General features: G+C 38.1%; 1 protein-coding gene across 9 annotated transcripts in view; it reads left to right on the top strand.

Moving 5' to 3' along the window:
* The first annotated feature begins 1,251 nt into the window (after window positions 1-1,251).
* The window catches only part of WDR49 (WD repeat domain 49), a 146,542-nt gene continuing 121,264 nt past the window's right edge, over window positions 1,252-26,529 (top strand). For 5 of the 9 annotated variants that reach the window (XM_058295238.2, XM_058295235.2, XM_058295237.2 and 2 more), the window contains exons 1-3: window positions 1,252-1,413; window positions 1,753-1,969; window positions 25,733-26,173. In XM_058295238.2, the coding sequence (XP_058151221.1) occupies window positions 1,805-1,969; window positions 25,733-26,173 (606 nt within the window). In that variant the 5' untranslated portion in view covers window positions 1,252-1,413; window positions 1,753-1,804. Of the gene's footprint in view, window positions 1,414-1,752; window positions 1,970-25,162; window positions 26,174-26,529 lie in introns of all 9 variants that reach the window. The other 4 variants (XM_071214593.1, XM_071214594.1, XM_071214596.1 and 1 more) reach the window with 3 other exon arrangements.

Genomic DNA, 26,529 nt, shown 5'->3' with positions numbered 1-26,529 from the left:
GAAAGCTAAGTAAAGAATTACCATATGACTCAGCAATCCCACTACTAGGTATATACCCAAAAGAATTGAAAACATAGACTTGAACAGATATTTGCACACCTAAGTTCTTAGTGGCATTATTCACAATTTCTAAAAAATGGAAACAACGCAAGTGTCCATCAACTGATAAATGTATAATCAAAATGTGGTATATACATCAAGGGAATAATTTTCAGCATGAAAAAGGAATGACGTTCTGATTCATGTGACAACATGGATGAACTTGAAGACATCATGTGGAGTGAAGTAAGCCAGAAACAAAAGGACAAATATTGTATGATCTCAATGATAAAGAATTAGAATAAGCAAACTCATAGAGTCAAAATCTATACTATAGGTTACCAGGAACTGGGTTGGCGGTAAGGAATGGGGAGCTAATTCTTAAATTATACAGAATTTCTATTTAGGTTGATTATAAAATCTTGGAAATGGATGGTGGTAATTGTAGAACAACATTGTGAATAGAGTTAACAACATTGAATTGAATTACATATGTGTATTTCATTAAAAGGGGAAATTTTAGGTTGTACATATATATAACTAGAATCAAATTTAAAAGAAAAAACAAAGATTGTACAACACAGTGAACCTTATTGTAAACAATGGGCTGTAGTTAAGAGTGCAATTTTAAAAATGTCCTTTCATGAATTTTAACAAAGATACTCTACTAATGCAAGGAATTAATAATAGAGTGGTGTATGTGAAAAATATAGACCCTAATGAAAACAATGGACTATAGTTCATGGTACAATTGTAATATTCTTTCATAAGTTGCAATAAAGTTATCACACTAATGCAAAGGTTTACTAATGGGGGGGGCAGGTATATGGGAACTTCGTGATTTCTGCATGATTTTTCTATAAACCGACAACTTCTCTAATTAAAAAAATTTTTTTTAAAGCAAAATACAAAAAGAATAAAACATTTCCTCTATGGAAAGCATAAAATTCTAGAAAGCTATATTGTCTTTTCTTTGGCTAACCATATTGTTTCATAAAACAACATATTTCATGGAAAATATATTTATACAAGTTGTCTTTAAAAAATACAGTGATGACGTTTAATAAAAAATGAATTGGCTAAATTGTCTTTTTTTAAAAAAATAAAAACAACATTTATATTATATTTTCAGACTTTTAATTCAGTCATTAGTTGGAGAGAGAGGAGGGAAAGGGAAAGTTTTAGTTGGCTTTAGGTTGGTTGCCAGGAAACATACAAAGGCACCAGAACAAATGAAACAAACAGCTCCATGCTTCTGGGAAGGTGCCTTCTGAGGAGAGGACTTTATTAGGAGGGAAACCTTGTAGTTGCCTCGTTTAACATTTCCAAAAAGGAAAATGGAGTTTAACACCACGATATGTTAATGGAAGCAAGGTAAGCCAAAGAGATTTTGAGAAGTTGCTTTTCTAATGCATTTAAAATGAGGATTTGTAACTGCCTTCAGTGTGGCTACTATAAACAACTATAAACTAAAGCAACGGGGAAGCTCTACACATTTTTTATCAAGCTAGCTTAAACAGAGTATTTGGGTGGGGGTATAGTCTTTAAACTATTAGATTGTGGATTTTGAAAATAAACTGCGGAATTAAAGTGGGGCGAGGGCTTTCATTTCCTCCCTCTCAGCTCGAACATTTTGCCTCCTAATTATACGCCTTGAAATGGTTGCACATTCATTTTGGAATTCTTTTATTAAAGTGGATTTCTTTCCAAAAGCACCTGTTGAAGGAAAAACAGTTGAAGACAGCTGGAAAAAGGTGAAGCAACCATGAATTACCAGAATGCTGCCCTTGAATTCAACGCGGGGTCACAGCCGGGCTTAGGAAGCCCTGAGAGAACAGAAGGTACAAGTGCGGGCCAAGACCAAGGCACTGGACAACTGGAAGAGCGCCTGACTGTGGGCGACTTTGTGAAAATCCAGAGTGCCTTTGAGGTAAGCCTTGATCTGACTGATTGGGAGATGTTGTTTATGAAGGAGGCTAGGATGAAACAGAGAGGGCCTTTTCTTATAAGCATTTTTGTAGAGCTGAACGGCCTGCGCAGAGAATTGAAAAGCATTGGTCAGGCCCGATTGAACATCATGTGCTTGGAAAGTTGATTCCTCAGTTCTTTGGACCAAATTGTATTATTTAGCTTTAAAATGTTGCACTCGAATATTATTACTGTCAGCGAAGGAAAATGTATTCTTGAACAACAATTTTCTTGGAGAGCAGCATAGTTTTGGGAAACCAAAGATCGTGTTTGTGAGTGGGGTAAGCAAGGCCTCTAAAGTGGCCCCCGTTGTAATCTCCTTGCTTGTAGTGGGAAAGTAGAGTCTGGAAATTCAGACAGATACATTCAGTTTGTGAAAATTCCCTCTCCCTCATGCTCAGTGGCACAGCACCACCTCAGACTGCATAGTCACACTTCATTGTCCCAAGATCCTATGTGGGGGACCAGTCTCCCATTCTTTTTGTAAATATTGGGGCAATGCCAATAAAAACAAAATTAGATGTTTTCATTTAAATTCTACTTAGAAAATAAGGCCTTAGGAATTTTGCTATAAACAAATTCTGCCCTTCTCTCTTAGTTAATCATCTTTGAATGCTGCACCTGTGCATGAGGAACAGCATACATCAAAATGATTTTTCGTTTAATGTGGGGAGAGGAAGAAGTGTTCTTCAGTGCTGTGGGGTTTAGCGGGACACGAGACTTCATCCTTTGTGCTTCATTATGTTTGCTAAAATATGATCTCAGGGCTTCAGAAAGGTCTTCCGGGGGTGCTTGGGAATATCAGTATTAATTTTAAAGGACATACAATATTTGGAATGCCACGTGAAATTAAAAACCTTTCTGACCTGTAATTGGCACAAAATTTAATCTGTAGCTATCCTAAAAAGAGTTGCTAGTCACTGAAAAAACTGCTATATCATATTTTGTAGAACAAGTTAGAATCTTCTTGTATTGATAAATTAATATCCCAATAACATCAGTCATTTTTATAATAGCAAAACCATGCTCTGTCAAATACTTTTCTCATTTTAATCTTCATATATTTGTTATTCATCCTACCCCATTTGTCTCACAAATTTCCACACCACTCATTCCCAATGTCCCAAATGAGTTTGGCATATTTTGATAGCCATAGCAAACATTTTGACAGCTTGAGGACATTCAGAAAAACATAACAGTAGATTATGACAGCTTTGACTCTGGAATGAACAGGAGTGTGGCAGTTTTGTCCTGATGCTAAGAACACAACAGAATTTAAATGCTAGGTTCTATCAAAAGAGTCAACATCATAAAGTTAGAGAGTGAAACTGCTGCAGAAGGTTGGGGGTGGGGAGGGTGACTTATTTTAAAACTGCAGGTTAGTCTTGAGTGAACTCAAGCAAAACTGGACAATTCAACTCAAGATTTTTGTTTTCTTTTTTACTTTAAACATTTCAAAAACCAGACCACTTATTTTGAAATTACCAGTTGGAAAAGCAGGCACTGATGGGCCAAAAGGGAAAAGAGATTGCAATTCAAAGCCTGCATGAATACAGAGAATCTAATGACAGTTTTAAAAAAAAATGAATTTGGGCTTTGCTGGTATCCTTTCAGGAAGACAAAGTCCACCCATTTTTAGCAGATGCAGCAGAAACAGAAATGCACAATCCAATGGCGAAGAGGCAACCAGTATTCAAATTAGTCTCTTGAGTCAACACTATTTCCAACTATAGCATGGACACCTAGAGGAGAATGCTGTGCTACATGATTCCAGTGAAGTCCAGTCAGTCTGTCATGAGTGTTAGGCCCACAGGCTCTGAAAGGAAAGCAGGTCCTTGGCAGCCATCCTGCAGCCCAGAGGGCTACAAGCAGTGGTCTGTTGGCTAATCACCCAATGCATGTTCTTGGAAATGTCAACATTCTGGTACTGGATCCCTTTATCTCTTATATTGACTTTTTACAAAGATTGCTTATTTGGGGCTGAAGACTTGTCACCTCTTAGGTAAAGTCCATCTCCTTAAATAGCAGTAGCAACGCTTACTTGAATAGCAGCAAGGTGGATTAGTGAATTGTGTAGTGAATGTTTCACATCTATTTCTGAATGAAATAGCAAATACCACATAAAGCTTAGTCATAACATTTAGGAATAAAGCAAGTAATGCTTCCATTCACTATACAGTGGTATAAATGAGCCAGAATCAATTAATGTTTGAGAACCAGGCCTTAGACTTCCTGGATTTGTATCTCAGCTTTGCCACTTGTGATGTGATTTTGAGCAAATCAGTTGAATACTCTAAGCCTCGGTTTCCTTTTTTCTAATGAAATAGTACCTACCTCATTGTGTTGTTGTAAGGATTAAATGAGGTATTATCTGGAAAGTACTCTGAGACATGAGTAGCACAGAGTAATTGATCATTATTAAATAACATTAGCTACCACTTATATTCAATTAGTAGATGTTGAACTATATGGACATTAACATTTCCTTGATTCTAATTCATGCTTTTTCTAAAAGAAAGTGAATTTCCAATGACATTGCTATGCTTCTGTATTCCTTTCACTTATGGTAGGAAGCAGTTGCAACAAGAGTTGCAAAGGCATAAATTCACATAGAAGAATAAAAAAGCAGGATCCTTCCAACTCCTATTTCATTTTATTAATATGCAAAATATTTGAATGGCTCCCTTGATCATCTTATTTGGAGCAAAGAAGGTATCTTGTTAGAAGGTCCAGAAAAAAACTTATGAATTTCATTTTCTTTCAAGTGATAGTGTCAAAAAATCACATATAACATCCTGCTGGGAGTAGAGATATGTGAAACTTATATTATCCATAGAATTGTAAAATGGCTATTACTCAAATGTTATCCTTTAGCATGGGTAGTGTTTAGACTAGAGAAATGACATGGTCTCTGGATTTTCATATTATTTTGATGCCAACCATATTTTACATTTTATTGGAAACTTTGTAAATCACCTGTGTTTGAAGAAGAGTAACTATGGTTTGCTGATTTAATAAGAATGGTAAAAAGCAGAAATTATGGTCCAAGGGAAATGGAATTTTGAGAAAGCCCCCACTGGTTCTGGTGTCTGAGTATTTCCTTTCTTAAATTAGCCATTGTTGACCTCTGCATGTCAGGACATTCTGTCTTTGATCCTGGTTTCCCTACTGGCTGTTTGGACTGGAATCATGGTTGTCCTATGTTCCAGCACTCATTGGGCTGGGTCCTGAACTGCCTCTGTCAGCAACTCCTTCTTTATGTTCTCCTGGAGCATTGTTTCTGGCCAAGTTGGAGACCCAGAGCCATACTGTCATTTGCCCAAGCCCTGATAAATCGTTATATTCAACTATAGCTAAAAATGAAATCTAAACTCTGTGTAAAACATGAGGTATTTATGCTTAGAGTAGGAAAGGCTGAAAAAGTTTCAGGGTGAGAAAGAAGTAGTAAAAATCCTAGCAGAAAGCCCTCAGGGACTGTCCAGTGAGGGTTCTCAAATAAAACTGACTTGGGGGGAAGAGGATTTGGCTCAACGGATAGAGCGTCTGCATACCAAATGGGAGGTCCAGAGTTCAAATCCAGGACCTCCTGACCCGTGTAATGAGCTGGCCCACACGCAGTGCTAATGTGCACAAGTTGTGCCGTGTCAAACAGGGGTGTCCCCTGTGTAGAGGAGCAACATGCGCAAGGAGTGCACCCTGTAAGGAGAACTGCCCAGCGTGAAAAAAAGTGCAACCTGCCCAGGAATGGCGCTGCACACACGGAGAGCTGACACAACAAGATGATGCAACAAAAAGAGGCACAGATTCCTGGTGCTGCTGACAAGAATATAAGTGGACACAGAAGAACACACAGTGAATGGACACAGAAAGCAGACGATTGGGGGGAGGAGAGGTGGGGAAGGGAAGAGAAATAAAATGAAAGTAAATAAATCTTTTAAAAAAAACTGGCTTGGGGGTGAATGGAATCTAAGCACAATGCTCTTGTATTAACTTAATCTCAAGAAACCTGGGAAATTCAGGAAGCAATTCTGCAGGTCCTAAAATCATACCTAAGGAGTATTGAAATAATTAAATCCACAGAATTCATGATATCCTCACATTTGATTATCTTCATGAAATTCCCAAAATGCCTGTAGGCAGATTTCATAGCTGGGCCAAGGAGCAGTGCTTCCTTGCTCTGACAGGAAAAAGCTGAAAGTAATTATATCCTGCCAGTTAAGCTAGGATTTAAGGGAATCTGAAAGTCTCATTTGGACCTTTCCTACTTTTCCTTTATTTGTCCTTCTTTCCCAATTGCCAGCCTTCTCCTCAATTCAGAAGACCGAGTCTTCTCTCTGTCTTCTCACTGCTGATTATATCTTCTCTATGAAGGTGCCCAAATAGACAAGCCTTTCTGGAAATGCTGCATGCTCCAGAACTACTCTTGTCTCTTGTTTATTTCCTTTATACCCCAGGCTTCACCTCTCAACCACATCGATAAAATCACATCTTTGTTTCATTCCCTTCTCCAAGAACATTTAGATTTTGCTCATCTGTAATAAAATACGAGATGGTTCATGGAGATCATTTAAAATTTTTTCTTAGATAAAACTAATTGTTAAAAACTCTAGTGTATGTTATACTCCAGTAAGTTTCCATGTTAGAAAATCCTTATTTTTTTATGAAGTGGGCAAACTTTTCCCTAGCTCAAACATGACAGAAATTTATTTCTTGTCTATAATAGAAAGTGAGTGTTTTTAATTGGGTAGAAGCTCTGAGTAGGGATTCAGTTCCCCAAGATCCTTCCATCTTCTACCTTCCAATATTGCCATGCATCAAGCTGCTAGTAGGGGGAAGAGCATACAAGGAACATGAGGGGAAGGTTTTTTTGGTCCAGGCTCACATCCTTTTGGCTAGAACTCAGTCATATGGCAATACCTAACTGGAAGGGACTCTGAAGTGTAGAGAAACTATATGCTCAGGAAATCAATCTTACCATGATCCACTTAGCTAGTGGTAGGAAAGTTTCTATCTCTTCCAATGAACCAGAACGCTTCATTGTGTAAACTAGGGCTAGTCATCAACCTAATAGTGTTTTGCCTTAACTTCCAGGAAGTTCAGTGCTAAATATAAATTTCAGCTGATACAACTAATTTTAATTTTGGTTTTCTGGAACAATTGATGCAAGCTAGTTTAGGAGAAGGGAAGATGAGTCTAAAACCTGGCTGAAACCATGGCCATGAAACACGTGGCCATGGAACCCCACCTGGAAATCCCCTGAAGGGAAGACCACCACCAAGGAGGTAGCTGGAAGGACCCCACGAGGACCCTGTTTGGGACGAGAACTCTTTCGGGGTTAAGAGGAAACCCTCTTACATAAAATAAGTTATTTTATGTAATATAGCCAAGAACCTAGAGGAATCCATTGTACCCCCACTTTGCCCGACTTCACCATGACCTACTATTTTTATTATGTGACTCCTGTTCTTTTATCTTTGCTTTAATGGCCCTACTACCTATGCACCTTCTGTTGTAACTGAACCAATACTCTTTCTGGAAGTCTGTGGAGGTAAGAATGATGGATAAAAGTTTCACACCTTCCAAGTGTGGTAAGATTTCCATAGCCTTTGTGTTATTTGATCCTCTCTCCAGCCTGAAGCATAGACAAAGCAGACACTCTTTCCTACTTAACACAGGAGGAGGATAAGCCTCAAAATATTTAATTGAATTCCTGATGGGGCAGAGACAGAACTCAGGGGTAGATAGTTAAGTTCCCAGCTCATCACATGGCCTGGCTCCCACAGGCCACAAGGCAAACTCCATTTGGGAATGTTGTGCTAAGGAACCAGAATCCAATAGGATAAAAATTTCATTAATAAAACAGCATGTTATTTTACTAGCACACAGGCTCTGCATCTATAAACTGGGCTTTAACGCATAATCAGACAATAAACAACTTCTACAGTAAAATCGATGTATAGAAAGGGCTGCAGAATAAAAGGAAAAGATAAAAAGAACCCATTGCTTTTTAAAATCTATTTGTTCCCTTTCTAATGACATCTCGATGGAAGCGTATAAGTATGTAAGCAGGTAAACTTAATCTATAACTCTATTGAATAGTACACAATGCATTCAGCATCTTCAGTCACTTTGTCACCTTGAATGAAGGCAGCAAGTCAGAGCATTTCTTGCCCCAGCTCCCTTAGTGGAATCAAAAAACATATTTTTGATGGCAGCAGAAAATCAGTGAAGCTGTGCATGTCCTCTCCTCAAAGTTAAGGTAATAGCATGAAGGCAAATCCAATACCACTACATCTGGCACAGAGGAATTCTTTGCTGGTTTTTGTCTGACTTGCTAGAGTTCATGGGTAATATTAGCAAAAGATATCGCCACCAAAACACAAAATAATAAAGTCGCGTGTTAATACAAATGGAAAACTTGCTGCTGTCTTCGTAGCAAATTTTGTGACTAGTTCTAACAGCTTCATATCTTTTTCAGTTTCTCTTTGTGCTTTTGTAAAAGGTGTTTATAGAAATCTGCATCAGAGGCAGTGATCAAGAGTGCTTTTGGTAAACCTTGAACTTTGGCCTGGTGCAGAGAAGGCAACCGAGAAAAAGCCTATTATAACGGAGGGAGACTTTGAAGCAAAGCTGCCTATTACTAGCGATTTTGTAGTGCAGCCACTTAGACCTGCAGGCCAAGGGCACAGACAACTTTTACAAGTTTCCTGAGACTTAAAAAAGAAAAATGAAGAAAACTGGTGGTGAAAGAACTGCAATTTTGCCATTTGATTTCCCATTTGTCACATTTTTTAAGCTAGTACAGTGCCCCCAATGATGACATTAGACTCCAGCAGCTCTGTTGTTAGAAACAGGAAACCTTTGAATTTTCCCCTGGTGATTTCTTAGCTTTTTCCAAGGCTCTGTCCCTGGGGGTCTTTCATCCCCTCGAGTCTCACCAATCATTTTATGGATATGACTCTGATGAAATCCTGGCTGTCTGGGCACCAACATTTTCTGCTGAGGACTACCAGAGATACTGTTTTCCTTTACTCCTTTACCTTGCACATGTGCACAAGTATTTCCGGATTTCATTTAGGTTCTTGGCTATGCTGGAGAAATGAATTTCAAGAGCACGCCGGGTGAGTTAAGTCAGTAATTTATTCAGGTAGGGAGGGAAGAGAAATGGGAGAAAATGACAGATCAGGGGTCCCAGGTAGAAGGAAGGGGCTGAAAAGTGATAAAGTGGGCTGATTTATAGACTACAGTTCCCCATTACAGGTTATAAATTCCCAGGTTTACCTGCGTGGCCACATGGCAGAGGAAAAATGGTGAGAGCGGTGTACAGAGGGCAGGAATGGGTTCAGAGGCAAGAGAGCTGGGCAAGGGCACGCTCAGGCCTTGCTGTCTGCTTTTAAACTATGAATAATTCCACCCCTTTGCTAATGGCAGGGGAGGGGTTCCAGCTATTTGCTGTTCTGATTGATTACCCCATCCATCAGTCTCCCAGTGAGAGCCCAACGATAAAGTCCTTGGGGAATATCTGGGGCTTTTCTTTGCATCCAGAAGAAGTCTTTGTTCTGGATAGCAGAATCTTGGGGGTGGGGGTCTTCCAGCAGCCACCTTGGGGGTTACTGATATCCATGTGTACTCTCTGCCAGGTTCCAGATGTGTCTATTAATTCCCTATCTTACTAGCCTGCTTCACAAGTACTTCCCTAATTCTGTCAACATATGTGAGGCAAGGTTGTCACAATGTCCTGGCTCAGATATGCAATATCCAATATGGTGGTCACAAGCCATATGTGGTTATTTAAATTTAAATTAAATAAAATTTAAATTTAATTAAAAATTCAGTTCCTCACAAACACAGGTCACATTTCACATACTCAGTATCCACATATGGCTGGTGGCTACCACATTATACAATGCAAATTAGAGAACATTCTCATCAAATTAGAGAAAATTGTGTTGGACAGTGCTCCTTTATATCCTTCTCATGGTTTCCTACTGGCCTGTTCTGCTTCCTCCTTTCTGGCCTGATTTTATGGTCAAGGACTGCTTTCAGCCCCTCAGTCCCTCCGAAACACACCAGGCTGCCCATGCCTTTCAGCCTAGAGACCAAAATGAGAGCAGAAAATGTTTTCCTTCTCCTAGTCTAAGACCTGTTTCTCCAAGTGTTCATTACCTTCCTGAGCACTGTAAAGAATGCGAGCATCCATTCCTTTCAGGGGAATTACTCCCCACCCCCTACTTCTCAAACCCACCCCCACACAAAGGTATTTTATCTGGACTTACGGTTCCAACAATTTGATAACAAAGTTATCTGACACTGGAGCGTTACCCAACCTATCTCAGTCACACTGGGCATGTTTTAGTTGCTTGAACACTTTGATGAACTTCCTGTTTCAGGGCCTACCAAATGCTGGTGCCTCAGTTTAGAATGTTCTCACTTTTCCCAGCTAATCATTCTCCCAGTTGACTCCTATTAATATTTCACATTAAATACCACTTCCTCAGGGAAGCCTTTGCTTACCACCCAGGTTGGATTAGCACCTTACCACTCCCTGTTCTCTGTTCTCAGAGCTTCCTGTACTTCCCCTTTGTTGCTCTCATGACAGGTGCTCTGCTCAAGTAAAATGCCATTATTTGTTTATGGCCTGGTAGAAGAATCGATCAGGCTGAGGGAGAAGTTAGCTGGGCTTGAAAGAGAAGTCCAGTTTGAGAGGATCGCAGCATAGATCCTGGAGGGCGGAGACCATGGGTGCAGACCAGACCATCTGGAGCAGAGAGAAGAGTGATAGACCTTAGGAAAATCCTCCAAGAGACTGAAGAATCAAGTGGAGTTGGCACAAGAAATGAAGAAGCAGGGTTATTTCCTGGAAGGAGAAGGAGGAGAAGCAAACAAATAAAAAAGAAGATTTAGCCAGCAATATATATTTTCATTTATTTTTATAATTCCCTATTTATTTACCAATCCCTTTGTTGTTAAAAAATTAAAAGTAAAACAATAGATTTATTTTCATAAAAGAAACCAAGGTATTCATGAAATTGACTCTTACCATTCCCTACCACTAGCTACTGTGCTCCTCAGGCTAACTAAAATTAATGTTGTATCCTTCCAGTCTATTTTTTAGTGATCTCCATCCATATATGCACATATACATAACACACATAGCTTTATTTTACATATAAAATATTTACATGTTGTCAATTTCTATGCATTCAGAAAAGAGTGTCACACAAATAACTAATAATCATGTGAAAAGATATTCAGACTCATCAGGAATTTGATTTGAATCCCTAATCAATAAAGAAGACATCCTTCTTTATTCATCAGATTGGCAAAAATGATCAATTATACTCACCATTGGCACAAAGTCAGGGAAAGGGACGCTTACTAAAATTGTAAGTTGGCTAAATGTTTTTTCTTTTTTGGAAGAGAGTGTGCCAGTATATATGAAAGATGAAATATGTCTACCTTATAATCAGAAATTCATATTCTATAAGTTATTCTACATAAATTCTGTCATGCATGAAAAAGAATATGTATAAGGATCTACATTATAGTAGCTATAAAATGGAATATTAAAGACCATCCAAATGTTCATCAGTAGATAAATGAATAAAACAATTTTGGTATACTCATACTACTCAGCTAATAGAAAGACTAAGGTAGAACTATATAAGACTGCCTAGTTCTACTGTTGAGTGGAAAAAAAGAAAATTACTAAACTGTGGAATCATATTCTCAAATGAAAAATGTGTTTGTGGGTGTAGCAGTCTTAATTGTGGAAAAACAGAACTTATAACAGTGTAAATTCTAGCAAATGGCTTTGGGGGCACCTTGTCATATACCGTAATTCAGTACAAAGATAAATTTTTTTAAAATGTCATGATATCTCAGTAACCTGAAGATTCTGTGGTACTATTTTTAAATGTATGTCTAACAATGCTGAATTTAATATCAATACTTTTTTATAGACAATTTGTCCTAATTAAGTAGATATAGGTTTTATCTTGGTCACTTAAAAGTAAGTTGTAGGCTTCATGGTATTTTACCTCTAAATAGCTCAACATGTATCTCCTATGAACAAGAGCATTCTCCTATATAACCATATTGCCATTGTCACACCAGGAAATTTAACTTTATACAATACATTGTAAAGTATATTATCTAATATTACCTAATAAAAAGGTCCATGTTAAAATTTCCCCATTTGTCTCAAAAATGCGTTTTATAGCTATTTTTAATGCAAATCCAATTCTTGGTTACATGTTGGTTCTAGCTGGTATGTCTCTTTAGTTTCTTTTAATCTAGAGGTGTTCCTCCACCTTTACTCATAATATGGGGCATTGTATTAGTCAGCCAAAGGGGTGCTGATGCAAAATGCCAGAAATCAGTTGGTTTTTATAAAGGGTATTTATTTGGGGTAGGAGCTTACAGATACCAGGCCATAAAGCATAAGGTACTTCCTTCACCAAAGTCTATTTTCATGTGTCAGAGCAAGAAGGCTGCTGACGTCTGTGAGGGTTCAGGCTTCCTGGGTTCCTCCCTTCCAGGGTCTTGCTTCTCTGGGTTCAAGGTTCCTTTCTCCCCAGGGCTTGCTTCTTCCTGGGCTCAGGGTCCTCTCTTCCTGGGGCTTGCTTCTCTTTTCTCTGTGAGCTTACTTCCTGGGGCTCCAGCTTAAGGCTTCAGCATCAAACTCCGACATCAAAATTCCAACATCAAAAACCCCCAACTCTGTTCTTTGCCATGCCTTTTATCTGTGAGTCCCCACCCACCAAAGCGGAGTACTCAACGCCTTACTGACATAATAGGTTTACTTGATTAAATCCAATATAATCTTACATGCCCAGAGGAAAAAACCAATTTACAAACATAATAATCCAATATTTCTTTTTGGAATTCATCAATAATATCAAACTGCTACAGGCATTATTTAAAATCTATGTCAGTTGTTTACAATGTCCCATAATTTGGACTTTCTGATTGCTTCTTCACTCTTAGTTTCAGGTTGACCATTTTTGGCAAGAATAAGAGATGCTGGGGAGGGAATATTGTTGAGTGCCTTCTTCCCATGTATGAGGTCTGGGGTTCTATCCCTGGTACCTCCTAAAAATAAAAAATAAATGAAAAAAGCAACTCTTATTGGCTAGTGGATGTATCTTAGTGGTTGAGCCCCTGCTTCCCATATACAAGGTTCTGGGTTCAATCCCAGGTACCTCATAAAAAAACAAAAAACAAATGAGGCATATTATATTCTTCTTGCATGACACCAGGAGGCACATTATGTTACTTGGTCTCATTATTGGTGATGATGTGAAGTTGGATCCCTTGACTGAAGGAGGTTTGCTAGAATTCTCCACCATTGTAAAGGTACCAGTGGGGTGATACTTTGATACTATTTTATGAGTATTCTTCAACACACTTTCACTCATTGGTTTGAGCATCAATTGATGATTCTTGCTTAGAAAAATTAATATATTGGTGGTAGGAAAATGGTGATCCTTGGTTTTTAAGGTGGCATTTTTCTGTAAAAAAGGGGCATTTTTTTCCTCACCCCTTCTTTCTCTTTCATTCTTTCTCTCTCCATCTCTTGGGTGTTAGTACAGTCTCAGGGAATCATCATTTATTCTCTTCAATGTGTTATTATCCATTCTGATTGACACTCATATTACCCCATATTTGGCCAATGCAAATTTCTTCAAACCAATTACTGTTTCCTTTTTTTTTTTTTTAAGGTTCCAGGGCCAGGGGTTGAACCGGGACCTCGTAAATGGGAAGCCAGCACTCATCACTCAGCTCCCCTGAGTTGTTTTTTTCATTTGTTGCTTGTTGTTTATCTTTATTTTTAGGAGGCACCATGGAACCAAACCCTGGACCTCCTATGTGGGAAGCAGGGGCTCAACCGCTTTAGTCACATCCACACCCTTCTTTTTGATATGCTCTTATCAGTCTTTTATCATTTCTTTGCTTTCTAGAACCAACATCATGTTCCTGCCCAGATCTGGACTGGGTAATTTCTCCAAGAATTCCCACTTCCTTTTATTGGAGAATGATATTTGAAAAAACAGGATCTGGTAAGCTGTGTGCTTACTGCTATTGGGGTCCCATTGCTTCTAAGCCCTTTCAGATGGAAGAGCTAAAATATATATTATATATTTACCTATATGTATATCTATCCATATGTGATTTTTTAAATCATGAATTTATACTAATATGTCCAACTCAAACCCAACACCACAGCATTCTTCCTTACCTTCTCCTATTCCATATTTGTATCATTTGTGTCTTTATTCTCTCCCGTTTTGAACTCTTATTCCTGCAACATCAATATATTTACTCACATGCTATATTCTAGAATGCATAAAAATAGTTTTATATTTATTACACCAATACCATTCTAAAGAAAAAGTCAAATTCAGGATTTCTTTGCAGTTTTTATCCTTTCATTTTATTTCACTAAGGGTACATAGTCAGAGAACTGTATTGAAAGATAACTGGAATTAATTCCTTTTACTGTGTGGTTTTGTTATCAGCTTATTAAATAGGTTAGGATGTATTAAACTTTAGTTTATTTTTTAAAATCCTAATTTTATTTTCCTTTTATTGACTATGTTGAAAAGTCAAAACTGTATGAAGAGGTATATTCAGAAAAGTTTCGCTCCCATCCCTATGCTTTTTAACCTCCCCCTCCCTATCTCATATAGGTAACCATTTTCATTTTCCGAATTATCTTTCCTGTGGATTTCTTTTTGAACTATATATTACACATGGGTTTATGTGTGTGTTTTTTTTAAGATTTATTTATTTATTTATTTTTCTCCCCTTCCCCCCCCCCCCCCGTTGTCTGTTCTCTGTGTCTATTTGCTGCGTCTTCTTCTTTGTCCACTTCTGCTGTTGTCAGCAGCATGGGAATCTCTGTTTCTTTTTATTGCATCATCTTGCTGTATCAGCTCTCCATGTGAGTGGTGCCATTCTTAGGCAGGCTGCACTTCGTTTCACACTGGGTGGCTTTCCTTACGGGGCGCAATCCTTGTGCATGGGGCTCCCCTACGCGGGGGACACCCCTGCGTGGCAGGGCACTCCTTGCGTGCATCAGCACTATGCATGGGCCAGCTCCACACGGGTCAAGGAGGCCTGGGGTTTGAACCATGGACTTCCCATGTGGTAGATGGATGCCCTAACCACTGGGCCAAGTCTGCCGCCTGTTTATGTGTTTTTAAAGCTCCTCTTCTGTCTCACATAAAAGGCAGTAAACCTTTATTCTCTCTTTTACCATATCTTTTATTCCCTTATCAGTATATCTCTCTACAGTTAATGGAGAATTTCTTCATTCATTCATTTTTAGAGCTGTATTATACTCCCTTGTTTGAATGTATCATAATTTATTCAACCACTGCCATATGTATGGGCTTTTAGGCTTCTGTTTTTCCTCCAACTTTTTATTTTGAAAAGCTTCAAACTTAAAATCTGTAAGTTTTTAAATTTTTTTTTATTTTAAGAAAGATTTGTTGAGGTTTAGATGTTTTGATTTGAGTTGACTAGGAAAAAACATCCAAGTTGAGATGCAAGTGGAGATGTCTGGCAGCCTATTGGATATAAATGTCTGGTGCTCAGAAGGGATATCTAGATAAAGATATCCATTTGGACATTTTCAGCAGTTTGTCTTTATGGTAGAAGCCATACAACTGCAACACAAAAATTGGTAGGGTATGTATGTGAAGTAAGAAGAGAACTGGTCATGGGACAGAAAGCTTAGGAACAATGAGTGTGTAGGGGACTCACAGCAAAAGTGGTATCCACAAAGAAGAATGAAAAAGGGTCATCAAGAATGTCAGAGGAAAATTAAAAGCAGTAGTAATGGAAGCCAAGGAAGCAGGCATTCTAAGAAGTAGGCAAAAGTCAACAGGTAAATTCTGAGGAAATAGGTATATATAAAAATAAAGGGAAGCAGCTGTGGCTCAATCAATTGAGCTCCCATTTACCATATGGAGGACCACAGTTCAATCCCTGGGACCTCTTGGTAAAAAAAAAAAAAAAATAGAAAAATGGTGTCCCAGACCTGTGTGGTAAGTCACAGGTCCCACATAGCGATGCAATGCACCAAAACGATGATAATGCAGCCAGATAGAAAAAATAAAAAAATAAGTAACTCATGGACTGCAGCAAAGCAATACACCAAAACTATGATGATGCAGCCAGATAGAAAAAATGACAAGAAAAAAAAAACAAAGAAATAAGTAACTCATGGACTGGGGACCTCCTAAACTTGGAGTTGTGGAAACATTGGTTCAGATGCCCTGTGCCATTGACATTGAAATTCTAGAACCCTTCATAAATTTCTTCAAGTTCAAAGTCACCCCTGTACTCCTTCCACTGCAGTTGCCATCTCATTATATTAGCACATTTCTAGGAATCAGATCCTTACTTCTTTATCCATGAATTCCCACTCAGAAGACATTTACACATTTAATAGATGCTACTGGAGGTTTATGGAGGGGTTGGGGAGGAGCTGAGGTGGGGAAAATGTGATAAAGGTTTACATTCCTGTAATACACAGTCACTTCCTTTATTAAAAGTCATTTTAGCCATATTGCCTATGGGGTTTTCTTAATGACCCTTCACTACTTATCACCCTATTCATCTTTCTTTCATTCCTTCCACCAACCTTTCTGCCCCTGTTCATTCCCCCTGATCTATCTAATCAGACAGTAAACCATAACAATAAAAACAAATGCCAAATTCCTTTCTCCCAGAGCAGCTTGACCTTGTTCTTTCTTGATTGGTGTCTGAAAATATCCATACCTTTAGGTTTCATTTTCTTTTAAGATTTCTTTAGTGGTTAGGGCGTCCGTCTACCACATGGGGGGTCCACAGTTCAAACCCTGGGCCTCCTTGACCCGTGTGGAGCTGGCCCATGCGCAGTGCTGATGCGCGCAAGGAATGCCCTGCCACGCAGGGGTGTCCCCCGCGTAGGGGAGCCCCACGCGCAAGGAGTGCACCCGTAAGGAGAGCCGCCCAGCGCGAAGGAGGGAGCAGCCTGCCCAGGAATGGCACCGCCCACACTTCCCGTGCTGCTGACGACAACAGAAGTGGACAAAGAAACGAGACGCAGCAAATAGACACAGAGAACAGACAACCGGGGGAGGGAGGGGAATTAAATAAATAAATAAATCTTTTTTTTAAAAAAAGATTTATTTATTTATTTCTCTCCCCCTCCCCCAGTTGTCTGTTCTCTCTGTCTATTCACTGTGTTCTTCTGTGACCGCTTCTATTCTTATCAGCGGCACCAGGCATCTGTGTCTTTTTGTTCTGTCATCTTCTTGTTGTGTCAGCTCTCCGTGTGTGTGGTGCCATTCTTGGGCAGGCTGCACCCTCTTTCGCACTTGGCGGCTCTCCCAACGGGGCACACTCCTTGTGCGTGGGGCTCCCCTACGCGGGGGACACCCCTGTGTGGCAGGGCACTCCTTGCGCACATCAGCGCTGCGCATGGGCCTGCTCCACACGGGTCAAGGAGGCCAGGGGCTTGAACCGCGGACCTCCCATGTGGTAGGCGGACACCCTAACCACTGGGCCAAATCAGCTTCCCTCATTTTCTAATAAATAGGGATCTCAAGGCATTTTCCCAAACCAATATAGTCTGGTACCAAATATTGACTTGGTACATTTTTTCACTTAATCAGGTAAGAACTAGAAAGGATCCATTAAATTTTTAGCCACAAGGTTTTTAGTCTTGGTGAGAACAGTTGCATTGGAAAGGAAGGAAAATAAGCTGAATTACAATAGATTAAGTAAATTAGAGGTGAGGAAATTGAGGCAATGTGTGAAAAAGATTCCTTCAAGTTGGCTACTTTGAAAGATATAAGAAGGATGGGGCATGTCTTAGTTTCCCAGCTGCAATCACAAATACGTAAAATGGCTTGGCTTAAGCAATGGGTATTTATTGGCTTCAAATTTTGTTTTTGTTTTTAAGATTATATTTATTTATTTAATCATCCCCCCCCCCCCCATTATTTGTGCTCGCTATCTGCTCTCTATGTCTGTTTGTTGTGTGCTCTCTGTGTCTGCTCATCTTTTTAGGAGGCACTGGGAACTGAACCTGCACCTCCCATGTGGGAGAGACGGGCCCAATCTCTTAAACCACAACTGCTCCCTGCTTGTTGTGTCTCTTGCTGCATTATCTCACTGTATCACCTTGCCATGCCAGCCCATTGTGTCTTGCCTGTCTTCTTTAGAGGCACTGCAATCCGAAACTGTGACCTGCCATGTGGTAGGCAGGTGCCCAATGACTTGAGCCACATCTGCTTTCCTGGCTTCAAGCTTTGAGGCTAGAAGTCCAAAATTGGAACATCAGCAAGGCAGTACTTTCTCAATGAGGACTGTCATGTTTGGGGCTGGCTTCTAGTGATCCTTGGGTTCTTGATGTTTCTGTCACATGGTAATATACATGGTGGTGTCTTCTGCTTTCTCTTCTGATTCCATTGACTTCCAGTTTCATCCTAAGGCTTTCTTTCTCTTTGTGTAACTTTCATTCTGCTTATAAAGGACTCTAGTAATACAGCTTAATGCCCAACCTTGTCAGGTTGGCCACACCTTAACTAAAAATAACATCTTCAAAAGGTCTTAATTATATTGGATTCGCACCCACAGGAATGGATTAAGATTAAGAACATGTTTCTTTTTTGGGGTATGTAACTCAACCTACCACAGGAAAGTAGATAAAAGCAAATGGTAATGTTAAGGGGATATTTTTAATGATTCAAGTAACTTGATTATATTAATATAATATAATATATAATGCTAATGTAAAGGAGTCAATAGAGAACAAAAGGGTGATGAAAGACGACCTTCTCTGAGGTAGTAGGAGAAGGATATATTCAGAATACAGGAGAAATTCTGTTGTCATGGGAGGGAAGGAGATGACTTCCATAAATTCAGTCTATAGGGCGGGTGGTGGAAAGGTGAGGAAGTTCCCATCTGATTGGTATCTTCTCCTCCTGTTCCTCTTCCTTCTCCTCTTTCTCTTCCTTTGTTTCTGTGAATTAGGAATCAAATTTCTCTAGGAATGGACTGGGAAATGATGGGGTAGTAGTTTGAAGAAAGTAAAGAATAACAATAAGGGTTCAGCAAGGAAATTTGGAAGGGTTCCTAGAAGTAAAGAGGGATCTTTGGAAGTTGGGGATCAGGTATTCTATCATAGTGGCATGATTCTGCCAAGTTGTGTCATGTTTGTTTATGAGTGTTTAGCATCCTAGTACAGGCATGGAAAAGATGTTTTTTCCAGGGGTGGTGTTTTGCCAGATACAGAATATGGTAGACCAAATGAATGGATAATGGCCAGAGAGTCTTTCAAGTATTAGATCATTGATCTGAGAAGAACACAAGAGCAGGAACATCCTGATAGTTTGGCTAAGGAGCTTCCCTAGTATTTGGATTCAAATTGGTCTTTTCTGATTTTTTGGTCATTTCTGGCCTACATTATTGATTCAATGTTCATAGACAAAATATATCATTATAAACAAATAAGTTGTGTTTATAAAAACAGTAAAAGATTATTTGGGTATCCATATACCAACCACACATTTTTCAGGTTTGTTGATAAATGTGTTATCCTACGAAGAGTCAAATATTTTGTTGAAGTCAGTATATTTGTGGTGTGGTGAAAAGAGGTTAGGAATCCAGAATCCTTGGTTCCAGGCTTGACTTTGCCGACAGTAACCTCAGAAAAGCTTTTTTAAAGCTCTCGGCCTCCATTTCCTCCTTAGAAATAAAGGATGTGGTTTAGTGCTCTAAACTTCCTTCGAACGCTAACATGCCATTAGTCTGTGACCCCAGGGAAACATGACATTTTTGACTCAATGTTATGCTTTCCAATGATGGGACAACAACAATTTTTAAAGTATATTTTTATTCATATTTCCAAAGGAAGGCCAATTAAGTTCAGTTGTCTATTGGTTATACTGTTCTGCTGGTTGGGCTTGTCTTCCAAGTTTCTAGCTTAAGCAAAACACATGATAATGTTAAATATCATTTTAGGTTTATATCAGGGAATTGGAGACTTAGGGAAAAATTATTTGAAGAATTACATGTCTTAGGGTTTATGATTTTTATTTAAAAGGGAAAGATTGATTTACTGATTTTTCTCCTGCAGCTCCAGCTCACTTCTAACTCACCAGCCGGGTAGGATATTTAACTGTTGAGTTTTTCGTTCAGGAGAGTTTGTCTCCCAAACTTAAAGTCAGGATAAGGATTTCAGGGCTGTGCCTTTGTTAGTCACAAAACTTTAACACCATTCAAATTGGTGAGCTCTTGAACAATTGATAGCATAGTGTAAATGAAAATTTAAAACCAACTGAAATCCAATGAAGCAGGGAAAAAGAGTGATATGAACCTTGGCTAGCAGACTAGTCTCTTCTGTTCTGTTGTTCAGTCTTTCATGAATGTTCATCGGAAGGTGAAAATTGCAGGGGGTGAGATAAACTGATGAATCTGTTTTGAAATAACATATCTAATCTTCTGCTCCAGAAGATATTCACAGGGCTTGACAGCAAACCCTTGTACATATTCATAACCAATACACTTTGTAACCAAGGGAAATTGAGGCAAGTACAACAGAATGAAGCATGAAAAAGCAGCATGTTAATTTTAAATTTAATTATAGAGATAGGGGAAAAGGATGAATTTTGATAGTGTACATTCATTCATCTGTCACAGAACATTACACAAAAAATCATGCTGAATATTTGACAGAAGAAATATTATTTTTGGTGTAGTGCTTGATAAAACTAGCAGGTTCTGGAGAAAAGAAGATTCTGAGATCCTATTAGAAACTCTTTTTAAGGTGGAGAAAAAGAAACACTGCTGAATTCTAATGATCTGAAGTATTGTGAAAAGAAAGCTTTCAAACTAAGAAAAGGTTACTGACCCATACAAAATTTCTGTTTTTGATAAGCCTAAAGGCTAAATTCAGTTTAGAATTAGAAAGAACAATTATTACTCTGAAGCTTGTTATCTTGTTTCTTTTGGTAACCTAGGATTATATGCCATTCATTGTGACAACACATCTAGTCTCCCCAATGAAGTATCAGTGTTTGAAGAACAAAGGCCTTGTCTGTTTTGTTCAAAGGTGACGTGAGTGCTTGGAACGGTATTTGGCATGGAGCAGGCACTTAATAAGCATTCATAGAATGAATAAATAAATGAACTTAGTAGTGCCTCGGGCTACCTTGCATAGGGTACATGTTCAATATATATTTATTAATGATTAGATGGATGGCTGGATGGCTGGATGGCTGGATGGATAGATGGATAGATGGATGGATGAAAATATGTCTGCACCTGATTTACAGCTCATTGTTTGATATTAATCTTCAGGATCTGGAAGCAAATACTCACCTGTGGATGAGGGCAGTGAACTTTGGGTCAGTGACATTCTAAAATGGTGCCAGACTTTGACAGGAGATAGTTTCTGACTTTCTGATCAAGTCGGATTACGTTCTCTCCACAGTTTTAAAGTGGTACATGTATTCTTGTGCTGGAAAAGTCCTTATTTACAGAACAGGATAAAAACAGAAAATTTTCTGTCCTCATTTCATTATTAAATATAGCTATAGGAAAGAATTAGGGAATAAAACAAATGACATAAACACCATTTCTAATGGTTGGCAGATTTTTAAAGAAAGAATTAAATGTCTGTTGTGAGGAATGGATTGTTCTTTTTCCACCGGAGAGTGTGTAAATGTCTAGGCTCACTAGAACTATTCTTTTTCAGCAAGCAACTGGTAAGTTTTAAGAATAATGAGAATCCCCCAGCATGGTGAGCGTCTAAGGTATGGGCAATCGCCTACTTTGGATGATGGGAATTAAATAGATACAACATTCTGGAGGAGTATTTGACCAAATATATAAGAATCTTTAAGAATGAGCAAATTCATTGACTCAGAATTTCTGATTCTAGGAAATTTTTCATATGAAATAGTTGGACAAATGAGCAAAGACATGTGAAGAGATATTTGTTGCAGGGTTGCTTATATAAAACAACAATGTTTTGGAAACAACTGAAATTTTTAATAACAGGGGGTTATAAATAATTGTACATCCTCTCCAGAGAATATTGTGCAGATGTTGTATTTTGTAATATGCATAGCTTCATGATATGATGTGAAATAGAAAAAGCAACATACAAAAGATATGTATACCAAGTCATCATGTAATAAATAATAAGTAGTTATATCTATTTCTGCCTAGAAAAAAATTAGAGGATTTTAATTTTTGAATTATCTATATTTTGTATTTTTCTATAATAAACATGGATTGTTTTGTGCAAAAATAAAAATAGTTTTTAAAGTGGTTGGCACACTCATATCTTGCCAGTAGAAAGCACATTATCCCATCTTCTAAATGACCACAAATGTTGTCAAATTTCTTACAGAAGGTATATTTTAGGAGTTTTTCTACTTAACTTTAATTCTCGGCTTTCATGTAAATTACAATGAAATCTGAATATTACAAAGCTCAGAGGCTGAAGGGAATTTTACAGAGTTCATGCTTTTCTTTTATAAAAAGACAGACACCTCACTAAAACTGACTGTACTGCAGAAAAAAAGACTTTCTAGGCAAAAAGAAATGATTTTTAGAATATTCTTTGAAAGGGATTCAGGAAGACAAAGATTTTATAGAAGCCTAAAGTTGTGTCTACAGCTAATATACTCAGACAATCTGAGGATAATAGCTTTCTAATTCTTGCAAGAACAATTGGAGGCAAGAATTGTTTTTTCTTACTTAACAGCTCAAATAGAAATAGTAAAATAAATTTACAAACATTATATTAGAAAGGGTTTAATGAGACATTTTCTAATGTCCATATCCTTTTCACTTTTATTGTAAGAGGACATTTAAGAAAAGCAGTACAACTAATTTTTACTTCTAAGACCAGACAGACTCTTAATAAGATCTTGTATTTATGAAATAGTCTTGGTTTCTAGGAATAGGTAAACTTTACTTTCACCAGTCTCAAGACAGTTTTCTATTTATGCTTCTGATGAAGATCATCTGAAACAGTGTATACAGTTACTGCCTCATTGGAAGCTGAAAACCACTATCTTCTACCATGATAGCAATTGTCATAGAAACCAAGGAGCCTTAGATAATCCAGTTAGTAAAGTCCCCTACACACATTATTCTGACTCTCTGCGAAGTTTCTAAAACACAAAACTATCTAATTAGTAACTAGCCATCCAGGATAGGTAAGCTCAATTTATTAAAATTAGTAATTATATATACCTCCAATCCTGCCCCCCTCCCCCACACCACATGTGCCCATGAATTTAGCTAAGTCCTCAGTAATTGTCATTGCCCATTGACTCAATTTGTAGTCCTTCTAGTCTTTAAACCCTTTAGCAGGGAATTAACATATGAGTATAAATGTATTACACACACATTAAGTTAACTACTAATCCTGATACCTACGAGTTCACTATTATTATCCCTATTTAGAGGAGAAATAATTGAGGATGAGGCTTAGAGCTCCATCTTTACTACCACACAATCTCCTTTCCACAGTGTGTGATATGTGTAGTAGAGTGAAAAAAATGAACTAATTTTAGTTCCAGAGAGCAAATGGGAACCAATGATAAAGAGGAAATTGTGTCGTAAAATTAATGCCACTTGTGCTGTTAAGTTTATATAAAGCTCATGTACTTTAATTGTGTATGTAACTAATTTACTCAAGCTGACATGTAATAAGATTAACAAACATAAGCCACAATTGATCAAGGAATAATGCTTCTTGAAATGAGTGAGGATTTTTTTAGTAAAGGTAAGACTTTGATATTTTAATAGAGAACATGGTTTTGTTTTCAAACTTACAACAAGAAAATATAATGGATAATCACTACAGAATAGAACTGTCAGGAATATGCAATTGTATTTTTTTGTCAATTCTGTGAATTGAGTGGATTCTGCCAGTGTATACTGGCATTATTGATATGCAGAAAAACTCTTTTTACTTCATTGTTTACTTTTATGCAGAAGAAAAATTTTGTTATTTACAGTCTACTAGCAATCCTGCATTCTTGAATGTAAATAAAGAAATTTTTAAAAATTTGTCAGAACAATTTCTTTTTCTTAGAAATAAAAAATATGTTACTAGGACATAATAAGAAAATACTTCAAAACACTAAAGTATTAATAGGATGAAAATATAGATATAAAAATTTGAAGAATATCATTCGAGTAATAGTTTATATAAATAACCAGTATTGACTTAATTATCAGAAATACTTTGCAGTTTTGGCTGAGATGGAATGTTTTTAAGACAGATTTCTTTATCTACACTTAAAATATAGGTCACTGAAAAAAATTTCCATCTGTCTAAATTTTTAGACTGAAAATAATTTAACAAAGATAAGAATGATGAAATTTTTGAGTAGGTCAAAGGGCTAAATACAAATTATTTCTCAGGAAGTTAATCTAATTAGTTAAAAGCAGGGACTAACTTCTATTAAACCTCGCTACTGAGTTCTTGTGTACATGATAGCTCAGTTAATCATCACAGCCATCCTTTCTATGACTGATATTGATTTACCCGCTATACAGATAGGGAAATTATGCCTCTGAGGTGAAGTAACTTGCCAATAATTACCACAACTACTGGTGGGCCCAGATTAAATCTACATTGGCTTGACCTAGTCTTTCCTCTACACTATGCTACCTCTAGATGAGTACTGTCAACCCTGAGTTCCTGAGTCCTGGATTCTGATACTGTAGAGAAACCTGATTATCTCGTCAAGAATCTCACTGAACTGAACAGTGTCTAAATATATTGCTTGATAATCTTTGTAATGGTGCATTTACAAAAGTAGACTTCTTGCCCTTGGGTAAATGTTTCACGGAGGTAGAATTTTACCCTCCATGTAAACCCTCTGCAGACTTCCACACATTTTCAGTAAACCACTTATTAGTTTCTATTACTGTTATAACATATCATCACAAATTCAGGGCTTAAAATTTATCATCTTACAATTCTGGAGATCAGATGTGTGAAATGTGTGGTACAGGGCTAAAGTCAAGGTGTTGGCAGAATTGTGCTCCTTTTGGACACCCTAGGGGGAAATAATTTTTATTTTATTTTTATTTACTTAACATTTTTTTTTTTTTTTACCTTTCCCAGTTTCTAGAGGCTACCTGCTCATAACCCTGCATCACTTGGACTTTTACTTCCATCTTTACATCTCTCCTGGTGCTTCTGCCTCCCTTTTTTATTTATAAAGATCCTCGTGATGACATTGGGCTCTCTTGATAATACAGGATAATCTTCCCATCTCAAGATCTGTAATCACAACACCACAGTCTCTTCTGATAAAGAAGGCAACATACCTACAGATTCTGAGCATTAGCATGTGGACTTCTCTGAGGAGAAATTATTTTTCTACCATAAGCACCATGTACATCACATGGTACTTTGAGCACAATGCTCTGTGGGATACCTCTGTTTTGAAAAGCTGATTTTTGTGCCCTACCTTGAGAATTATTCTGTTTATGAGTGACAGAAATTAAGGATGCTGCCTTCTAGCCCTGTCAATTTTATTTGCTGCTCAGCCCAAATTCACCTAAGTATAATACTGGTATTTTACTTTACATCTGGATGAATTGCTGATTAAAGCCATCTATGGGGGTAGCACAATGATCTTGTGTATGTGATGCTTTCATTGTTGCTTAATTTTTTTCTTCTTGTTTGAAGTCCTCAGAGCCAAGGCAAACTGTCTGTATGTCCAGAGAGGAGTTTCTGCAAAGGATGACAGACATTGTTGGTTGGGGCACAAAGGAAGAATATCAAGAGCTCTTTGACAAAGTAGATGTGGCCCGAGATGGCTTCATTAATTGGGACAAGCTGACCTCCTTTATACTGTTAGCACTCTATGAGAAAGATGAACGAGCAAGGGCAGCTGTGGTTCCTCAGTGGATGGACCTCAAATTCCTCCCATCGAAACACAAGGACACCATTCAAAAAGTAATTTTCTTAAAAAGCTCGAGTCGTTACCTGACTATTAGTAAAGAAGGTTTATTGGGAATCTGGGGAGAGAATTTAAAGCTGCAAGAAGCACTTCCCATCACTTCAGATGCCACCAAGCTCAAACACCTGTGGGTCACAAGTCTGGTTTCGTTGGAAAATGTAAACAAGGTACAACATCTTTGCAGATAGATTTACTTCTTAGAAAGGGGGTAAGATGGTAGGACAGGACTCCAGATCAATACACAAGTATAACCCTGGCTGTAACAGAAACCTGCACTCTTGGGTTGCCTCTCTTCTGACCCAGAGGAAATGCAGGTAGAGCAAAATGAGCGAATTGATTTCCCAAGGTGTTCTCCTGGGTGTCTTTAAATAACACCTTTGATAATGACTCACATTTTTGGCTCTGTCCCAAATGTGGCCCTGCTGCACTGCAGTTGCTAAGACCTTCAGTGCTCTTCAATTTCCAGCATGGCTCTCATGCAGAGCTGAGGCTATTAGAGTGCATGGCACAGTTCAATGCAGTT

The sequence above is a fragment of the Dasypus novemcinctus genome, chromosome 4 (genome assembly GCF_030445035.2).
Source record: "Dasypus novemcinctus isolate mDasNov1 chromosome 4, mDasNov1.1.hap2, whole genome shotgun sequence".
Classification (NCBI taxonomy): Eukaryota; Metazoa; Chordata; class Mammalia; order Cingulata; family Dasypodidae; genus Dasypus; species Dasypus novemcinctus.
Note: the sequence above shows the minus strand (reverse complement) of the source record. Positions and strands in the feature narration are given on the sequence as shown.